The sequence below is a fragment of the Plectropomus leopardus genome, chromosome 3, assembly GCF_026936395.1.
Source record: "Plectropomus leopardus strain MGB_pleo_1.0 chromosome 3, ASM2693639v1, whole genome shotgun sequence".
Taxonomy (NCBI): Eukaryota; Metazoa; Chordata; class Actinopteri; order Perciformes; family Serranidae; genus Plectropomus; species Plectropomus leopardus.
In genome coordinates, this window is record NC_142178.1 from 8,227,565 (window position 1) to 8,237,630 (window position 10,066).

The following is a 10,066-nucleotide window of genomic DNA, read 5'->3' on the forward strand; positions in this document are numbered from 1 at the left end:
TTATTACTATTTTCTTTCAATTTTTGTTTCAATTTAAAGGCCTGTATGCAAACTGATTCAAACAATTCTTAGCAAAGCAAGGAGTAAAAAAAATATTTATTTCTAGAGGTAATCAGCTACTCTACAGGGCAGGCCTAACAGTGACTTCTTTATTTACATTTTTAATGGCCTAAAGTCTGTGGTGACATGGAGGAGGCCAACCACCTCATTTTCTGGCTGATGAACAGTATAACCACCCATCACTAAAAAAAGCCATTGCCATATTTAGGAGAGTGTCCTATATTTACTTCTTTCTTCATAACGTACCCATCTATAGTGGAGTAGTAGTATTTGATAAGTGGGCTGTAAAACTAGTTAGATGGGTAGGCTACCGAGGAGGAAATTGAGTCTCCGATATATTCCAGTGGTTTTTTGGTTGATAGGAGTGTAGACAGTATATGGCCAGAAAAAGAGGTGGGTATACCCTGTATGCCTGTGTATGCATCACTGCCCATCTACCTAGTATACCCACCTCATATACTGCCACTAATGCCTAAAGGTAATCAATATATCAATGCTAATATACACTGAAATCAGCCTATAGAATATACACAAAATACATTTGTAGTGTTGTACAATGTGATGTACCTTTAGGATGTTAAAACCCTGAATCCAACTGTCCTCCACTGTATGGTTATTCCCAAACTCATGTCTACCAGTCATAGTCCACCATTGGTAAATTTATAGGGCACAACAGACAAGCTTCTATAGGAATGATCAAAAATGTTGTACAAATTTGTATTTACCACATCGATGCCATATTTTAAGATAGAGAAGGCTAAATGCAAAAAGAGGCAAGAAATGTGTGGTTCTTTTATTTGTTCTCCATTTGAAATTCATTTTTACAATAGCACACTGAAGAGAATACATTCACAAAAGTAGATTATACAATTAACAAATACCAAGCTGCTTGAAACTGGCATTTGCCATTGAAAGACATTAGCATAATGATTAATGCAAAAGACATTTCATGATGAAGAAGCCCTTAGTGTATATAAGAAGCCACAAAACTGCACTCACGCCACACCTCCTACTCAACACAAGTTATATACAGTAAACCTGAACAGTTCTCAAACACACACACACACACACGCACACCTTAATTAATACACACACACACACACACACACACACAATCATTGTGTCATTTCATTAGGCATCCAGAGGCACGGGACACATGGACAGACACACCAGATTGAATGCATAGAAGCATATCTGTGTTAGAACAACACAGTCTCCTCTGTTGGAGTAGAAGGAGGTGGGCTTGATGTAGGTCCAGTCAAAGTTCCGCAGGTTTAGTGACCGTTGACAATATTGGTCGCTGAGGGCAACCAGGGCACGCACAATCGCGTATTTGGCTGAGCAGCTGACGGCCGTCACTGTACGCACCTCGTCAAAGTGCAACAGGAAACAGGGGTCATCCTGCAGACACAGAGTGAGATAGCATTATTTATAAACAACAACAAAAAAACATTCATGTAACCCTTTAAAAAATCAGAGCTGACAAAGTGACGCAGCAGTTACCTAAAGGAACACATTGGTCACATCTGAAATCCATTCGAAAGAATACATTCATAAGATTCCAGATATATAAAAGCAAATAGGCTGCTGGGAGATGGAAGGATAGACGTGAAAAAAATCTTGTTAATAAAAACATGAATTAATTTCTCCACCACCGTAGATGTACAGATTTAGAGTGCCCAAAAACGATGTTTTTCTGTGGGCCGATGCAGAAGTTAGCAAGCTCTGTGGCAAACAAACATTTATGATGCTTACACGTTCTGTTCAGCAAGGTAATTTTCACAAATGAGCACCACTTTTATGATCTTTTAGGCCTTAATACAGTCACCAGAAGTAAAAAGCTAACGTTTGGCTATAAATGTCGGATTACTTTCCATCACTACGAGGCTGTAAACCGTGTTGGGTGTGATGCCGTTCTGTAGTCTCCTTCAGCCACTTGTTAGCAACTGCCTTTTTTAAGACACATCAAATCTTCAAAGTTTGATAGTGGGGTATCTAATGGTGTTTCTTTATGTAGAACAAAACCTGAAAATCTCCTCAGCTTATGTTAACCACATATCTTTTTTTCCAGCATCTAACCAAAAACCCATTGACCTCGACACAAGGGAACCGGAAGTGCTGAAATGCTAACTCATTTCCGAAGACGTATTCGGCACTCTATACGGTAGCCTATTTGTCTTGTAACGCTTTTTTTTTTCCTTGCGCATTTTGTTTATTATAATTTCCTTTAGGATCCTAAAGGCAAATGGTTGATGTTTCTTTTTTGAGTCCAAAAGAAACACTATGAGAGGAGCATGTAGCACTAAAAAAACATGAATTCCATGTGAAATTTCGGTCTGAGATAAATTACATAATTTCAAAGCTTTCACAGTTATAAACAGTAAAAGTGTGGTTGTTATTTTAGTTATTAGAAAACATTTTAATCATTATATTCAATTTGGCAATCATCCTTTCTAGAGAAAACTGCAGGGCATAAGGATAGGTGATATGGAGAAAATCAAATATCACAGTATTTTATACCAAATACCTTAATACCGATATTGTGGTGTTGACCTCTGGTGCTTTCACAAAATATTTAGACAATGACAGTTTTGATAAATAATCATCAGTTATGTGGATATAATAACTCTAGTATACTCTAATAATAGAACAGCTAGATCAGTCTGGTGAGTTTAGAAAATTGCATCACATTATTGTAATTCAGCCCTTTAAAACCAGGAAAGACAACATTTTTGCCATATTAGAATATTCCAGATGATATCTAGTCCCATATCATGATATCAATATAATGCCAACATATTACCCAGCCCTAGAATAATGCAAGAATAAGCAATGGAAATTGTAATGAAATTTGGTCAATTACCACATCGGGGTCGCGTCCGTCAACCAGAGTCAGGTCTTTGAGGGACCAGACCTCCGCCCTCCTGTAGCAATCCTGTATACTGGAGCGTTTGGTGTGGGACCTCTTAGATCCAGACTTCAGGGAGGTCTGAGATATCTGACATCGCACTATACATAACTGCACCTCTTTGTTTTTTGCAACTGCAGAAAAAAAAAAGCTTTTTTTTTTGCAAAGAAATGGGCACACTGCAGCACCAGACATGTCATTTACAGTAAAAGTAAAAACTTGACTCTTTATAGGCCTCGTAGACGTTACACAGGCTGTTTCATTCAGCATTACACATTTAGTTCATTTCCAAACAGATTCTCTGTACGAAAGATAATATTATGTCAAGGAAAATTCCATTGAGCATATTTAGAAAGCTGTTTACCTGAGACACAGAGAAAATGTCTTCCATGCGTCGGCTCTTCAATCTCAATAAACTCCACCAGTCTCTGTTTCGTTGGTCGGAATAAAACTCTCTGCATCTCCTCCCTTAGAAGAGACGACATCACTGGAGAGAGGGAGACAAGAATTGGGATCAGATGATAGGAAAAAAGCTTTTTTTTAAAAAAAACAAACAAACAAAACAGAAGCAGTAGGGCAGAAAGACAATGAGAGAGTGATGGAGAGAAATCACAACAGTGGAACCTGGCGGTGGTGGGGAGGGAGGCGGTGATGTTCCTTCTGGTCAGAGAAAAGTATGTGGCTGTGTGTGAAATAAGCTCCCACTCAATCCACACACACTTCACTCTGAGGTCAGTCAATTTGGATGATCTATGTTAATCTTTCATTTAAGTACTGACTCGCCCAGGAGGGATTTGGTCGAGGGGAGAACAATTAAAGGCCAATCTCTTCATCATTTCGCCCTTTTATTGCTTCAATTAAGATCCATTACTACGCTGATCCTGAAGTCGACTCAGGTTTCCTGCAAATATGGATTTCCCTCCTGGATTTGTATTTACTTCAGTGAAGTGTGTCTCGCCCAAAGACACATACAGTACTTTAACCTGGTTGTGTGGAGTTACAAGTTCCCTCACAACACACATATAGACAGTCTCCTTCTTTCTTTCCATGGTCAATCTGTCTCCACTCACTGACATATAGATGCTGATATATACCGTGGCAAATTGCCCAATTGTTTGTCTGTGATTAAACGGTTGTTGTGTGGGAAAAGGATGTCCCACAGCACTCTGCACGGTTTCCATTACCCTGTAGTAATTCAATCTCTGAGGCCAGGTACAAGCGGGGTGAAGCACTTAAATGGAGGAATTTTACAAGCACATAAAGAATGCTACACTTCTTTAGGGACCGCGGCTCTAAGAGACAATTAGCTGGATGTACTGATAAGCAGAACACAATATCACAGTTCCAGTTCGCAAGAGGCAGGTCCGAACAGCATGGGAGGACTGGTTTTTTTTTCTTCCATAAACAACCCCAGGATGAACCGAGGCCAGAGCTCTGATTTGATTTGTTAGCAGGAAAGAGTGTGGCTCCATTGGATTTGTCACATTTTGTGAAAACAAAGATGGGTCGTTGCACAGCTAAGTGCTTTATTGTTGTTGTTGTTGTTGATGGTTTTTGTGGATGTTCACTTGAAAGGCTTTTTGCCTCTGAGATGGAAAGATGAGCAGATGGACAGGAAGTAGGGAGGAAAGGAAAATATACAAGTGTTGAATCTCATGAATAACACATGAGGTTTGTTGTACTTACTTATCATAACCCCAGTATGTCTGTTCATGTGCATTAAAGATCATTATTTGGACAATAACAGGAGAAAAGCCAAGAGAGTAGTTTTGTGATATATGGTGGAATGCAGGAGAATAAAGGGCGTAATAATTTTTCAGTGTGTCATGTTGGCCATAAAGCATTCCCATCATATCTGACTTTGTTGAGGCATGCAGGTGAGATGTTATGAAAACCAACAGGATATATATTTGTTAAAGGCAAATTCAAGACCCAACTTTCTACTTTGGCTTTAATTGAACTTATGTATTTAATGACTTGTATTTGTATTTATTTGTATATTTTAGTCTGTTTTAAAAAAATATTTATTTATGATCTTACTTAATGCTGTTTAATGCTTTCATTTAACTCTTATCTACTGTTTAAAGTATTTTGCTCATTTGTTATGATTTCTATTATTGTTTTTATTTATTTACTGTTATCTTTCTATTTGTAGGTTTTATCCTGCCTTTGGTGTTTCCTCACTTCTGGCAGCGTTTCCTCAGTTTCTGGTTTTAATGAGTATTCTTATTTTAGTGTGTTTTTTTTTCCATCCATGTGCTAGTGTGTATGTATATGTATCTGTGTGTGAGTGTGTGTGTGTGTGTGTGTGTGTGTGTGTGTGTGTGTGTGTGTGTGTGTGTGTGTAGGGGGGTAGGTTTTATTGTATCAAGCACTTTGTTTTACAGTTTTGTTTGTATGACAAGTGCTACAATTAAAGTCTGATTGATTGATATTGCAATTATAATAGTGTTATATATGGCTGTATGGGAGGAGTTTGGAAATAGGAGACGCATGATTAAAGAGGATTAAGAGGAGGTGTATAAGGTGTAGGAGTAAAGTCAGAGGACCTGGCAGCAGGGATGAGGAGAGGATATGAAAGGACAGATGAAGATTGGGAATTAAGAGGGAAAGAAGAAGCTGCTGCTGAAAAGATGGATAGAAGATAAATCATACCGCATCAGAGAAATATCAAGAAGCAGGAAAGAAGGGAAGACATGAAGAATGCAGAGAAATAAGTCAATTTACTAATGGAAAAAAAAGCAAAGGAAGAAAACAAGCTGAATGTGGACAAAAACGACCAGGTTGTGGAGCTGAATTAAGGAACGAGCAACACAGATTATGCAGGAAGTGGTGCTGAGCGAAGGAAAGGTGGGAAAATAATAGATAGGAAAATCCTCGAGGAGCAGATAACGACTAATCCAAGCAAACCCGAGGAGAACTGAAAATGATGACAGAGGAAAAGCGAAGGAGCATGCCGAGTTCACTGAGAGGAAGGAGACTGGGAAAGAAAGAGAAAATCTGAGAAGGTGCAGAGGTATAATGAGTCCATGCAGGAAGAGAGAATTAATGAGGTTGGCACCATTATACATTAAGGAAGCCAGACTGGCGCTAATGAAAACATTTTGGTCTAATGCAAAAGCCTTAGGCTGGGAATTAAAAAAGCGTGAGAGCAGAAACATTGTTTTTATTAAACATATAGATTCTGGATTTTAACATCTGAAATTTTTGTAATGATTATGTTAACCTATTTGTCCAGATTAAAAATATGTTTGCTCTGTATAATTACTTCTTGAATGTTAAACTCCTGTTTTTCTTTGTGATATTTCAGCCTTTTTCAGTTAATTACTGTCATACATTTGAAAAGCTGTCATTGTAGCATTTGCGGTTTTGATCTTTGCAATACGTTTTGCTGATGTTATGTAGTAGTATTATGTAGTACTGAAATGCTTACTTGCATTGTTACATTATTGTTATGATCAGAAGTTATTTTTGATGGTATCATATTCAATGATTCTCAACCTTTAGAGGACACAGGTGGAGACAGTCAAATGACAGTCAGACAGCTTCAAATGGTACAGATGATGCAGGCGCAAGGACCAGGGTCTATGTTTGACCATTAAATATATTCAGATATCACAATATATCTGCTGATTTACATCACTGACAATCAGGGGTGTAGCACAGAATTCTAGGCCCTATGCATAAGGAGCCTGTGGGCCCCACATCCCTATTCTCTCGACCCATGTCTCTCTCATGTACCTTTTGATTTTTTTCTTTTGCTTTCTTTCCCTTTCCTTTCCTTTTCTTTTTTTTTTTTAATGCAATGAGAATGTGTACAATTGGAATTCAGACCTGGGTCAAATAACTCTACAAGATAGATTCATTTGTCATTTTTTAAAATTCTGCAGTAGACATGGGTTTTTATCGCCTCCGGCTCTAATCGGCATTCCTGGAAACACAACACGCAGAACGCGCTAATTTCAGCTCCTTAACCGGTGAGATACAATTATGCACCGTCACTAATTACCTTCTGTCTCCACCTATGCAGCGCTAAAACACCGATCCAAATACATCTGCGCTGAGTTTGAAAAAGGGACTAAATAAGTCTGTTCCTGCACGGATTACTATTTACCTGTTCTCCGGCCTGTCTGTGAAGTCACACAGACACACCAACAAAACAAACTACACACACATAAAGCTGCCTGAAAGGCAGAATTGTGTGCTCCAGGGGTGTGTTCACTGGCAGTAGGAATACAGGCGATTGCCTATATTAAGCAGGCTTACCTGTGTTTGAAAAAAATGCCTGCACACCCTAACTTTGGTGGAAAGGGCTAAATGATACTGCATATACTAAACTATTTTGCACCTTTAAAGGGTGAGAGGGGCCTCAGAGAGCTTCCACTATTTTTATACAAAATTTATTCAACTGGATTACATAGCAAATTTTAATGTAGTTGTGGTAGTTATTACTTAGCATTTAACACTTTTCATTACAGGCTTTTCGAGGGCCCTCCCTCCCACTGGGGCCCTGGGTAACCAGTCCCACTTTTCCCCCTACTATGACACCCCTGCTGACAATACAAGTAACATGTATTTGCATGATAAATAAATGTAACAATTTAAGTTAAATAATGTTGAAGTTGCCTGCGCCCTACATTTCTATGTTAAAACAGGGTAGTTTAGCAATGACTCATTGTTAATACAAGCAAAACCCGTGATCAAATCCCAGCAGCCGTTTTTGCGGACATGACACAAAATGAGTCACGGAGGCAACCAGGCTCATGAAAAAAAGAAGAAAAAAAAAAAAGAAGTGCACTGTCATCATGTTGCAATATGCCAGAAACATTTAACCGAGACTTGAAGCAAAGACAGTTGTAAAAAAAGAAGAAGCCCAGAAAAATATAGTTCACTGATGATACATTAAATATGAACAAAGGACTCCAAATGCACTTCCCCCCTCTCTTCTCCCTGAAGCTAAAATAATTAATAATAACCTCTTTCTAGCTTCAGCACCGTGCCTCATGAGATAACCTTTCCTGTTATATTTCCAAACTTCTGACTATAAAGCATGTCTGTGGTATTATCCCCACAGCTGCCTCCGTGCCATGTCACTCTACGTCTCTGGGTGCATCTGTGCCCGTTCAAGAGTGTGCAGTGAGGTAACAGCAATGCCAGTCTGCAAGTGGTAGAGGATGATTACATGCTGCGCATAATGTGTTGACATTCATGTAAACACACACAAACATAGGGGGTGCACACACTTTGCTGGACCAAAATACATTTTCCAAAGGTTGTTTCTTTTGTTAGAGCTGATAATGGCCTCATAGTATTTCAAGTGCTGCACTGACAGGAGCATAACACAGCTGAAGCCCCTCTGCTAATGTAGCTGCACTGTCACAGGAAACATGACAATCCTTATTAAACAAACATTTATGGCAATTAATTATTAAGCTATTGTTTTGGTTGTAGTTTTAAAATCCATATTTGAAAAGAAAAAGCATATTATTAGTTATCTATGGTCAGTATTTTTTTTTAATCTTGAGTTATGTTAATATATCTATGAACCGCTTGTAAATGAAGGTTGAACTTGTGGGTTTCGATATTTTTACACAGTATTGAAGTCAGATATTTTGAGACACTTAAATTTCCAAGAAAACCACCCGAAATTCTCAAGACTACCTTAAGTGTTACTTTTAGAACTTGTTGTATACATCTGCTATATCTCTATAAAGAGGAGATGTTGCTTAGTAAAATACTTTAGAAAGTGTAGATCTTTAAATCAGTCAAGAACCCTGACTTCACCTCAGTGACATGTTCTGGTAAAATTAGATAGTCATGTTTGTTTCTAAAGGGTTAAATCCATTCATCAGTTCAGTCATTCATTCATTAAATCATTAATGTAACCAAACTATATAATGAAATAAATCAACTTTTTCTGTCCTGTTGTTTTGCTGCCTGTTTCCTTGGTGCCATATTGTCTACAATGGACCAGCGTGTGTGTTTTTTCATGTAACAATGATGGCTAATTTTGGACTATTGTGGCCGACATGGACGAAATGATAAAAAATGGGATGTGACAGGATGGCGCACATTGGCATTATTTATGATTTTATGGCAATGACAAAACACATACTGGTATATTTTTTTTATATCCCATTTAACTTTTTTGTCTCATTTTAATAACAACTATTTTTGTTAGAGCCTACCTACTTTGTTTAACCTCTTGAAACCTAAGCAAATTGGCCAGATTTCCCTCAAAAACAGGTAGAAGTTACAAGACAAGTACCTAAAATTTTGCAAGAAAGAAATTAAGAAAGAAAGAAAGAAAGAAGAATGGTAAAAAAAAAAAAAAAAAAAAGTTTCTGGACACACGTTCCCTCTCTTTCTTTTTCCCTCTCCCTAGAAACTGATTTCAGGTCATTTTAACCATTTCCGAATTTCATGCAATTTGTGGGACATATGATGCCAAGTTGCTCATTGCCTATTTAGCCATGATTTCAAAACAATTGGCACAGATTTCAAAGATTTAAAAGCATGTGAAAAGCATTAGCACATGAAATTTCCAGGTTTCAAAGGGATCATGGGCCTACTAGCTATATGTAAATCCTTATTTGTCCCATTTTATCTGACTTGATACAGACTGACTACTTAATCCAGTGAGACAGCAGTTTATTTATTTTCTCTTTATCTACAATATTCTATGTATGTCTTGACAACATGCTTCTCCCTTGTCCACAAAGACAATGATCAGTACAATAAAAATAGCAATCAGTGCAACCATTGCAACCCTTGCAAGACCACGTGCCTCTGTCATCTCTTTTTATCTAGTGTCATCTTGTTTATGAATGTGATATTTACCCAGAAAGGGGTTGTAAACTTTGTTATGAGCAATAATGCACTTCCGCCTGTGTATCATTTCATGTTACGCCAATGTCAATACAATGTCACGGTGGTTTGGAGATCATGTGAAATAAACATCAAATCTCACATTATGCCTCATAAAAAGGGTCAAAATGCACAATAATAAGAGTTTGGGGGAACCTCGACACAGTATAACTGCAACGTCACGCTCTGTAGAGCTTCTGATTGGATGTCGATAAAAGGGGAAACCCCTTG

The 10,066-nt window shown here is 38.0% G+C and overlaps 1 protein-coding gene across 1 annotated transcript; it reads right to left on the bottom strand.

Moving 5' to 3' along the window:
• Window positions 1-1,191: 1,191 nt before the first annotated feature.
• exoc1l (exocyst complex component 1 like) lies at window positions 1,192-3,453 on the bottom strand. Its single transcript, XM_042484460.1, has 3 exons — window positions 3,333-3,453; window positions 2,924-3,102; window positions 1,192-1,461 (listed from the first exon to the last, which is right to left on the bottom strand). The coding sequence occupies exons 1-3, from the start codon at window positions 3,451-3,453 to the stop codon at window positions 1,192-1,194; spliced, it is 570 nt and encodes a 189-aa protein (XP_042340394.1).
• Between the last annotated feature and the right edge of the window lie 6,613 nt (window positions 3,454-10,066).

Bases quoted from the DNA above. Each gene is read 5' to 3' on its own strand.
- exoc1l (XM_042484460.1), bottom strand. From the start codon at position 3,453: ATGTCGTCTCTTCTAAGGGAGGAGATGCAGAGAGTTTTATTCCGACCA. The intron at 3,103-3,332 runs GTAAACAGCTTT...TTTTTTCTGCAG, and splicing joins ACATTTTCTCTGTGTCTCAG to TTGCAAAAAACAAAGAGGTG. The intron at 1,462-2,923 runs GTAATTGACCAA...CTGTGTCTGCAG, and splicing joins ACGGACGCGACCCCGATGTG to GATGACCCCTGTTTCCTGTT.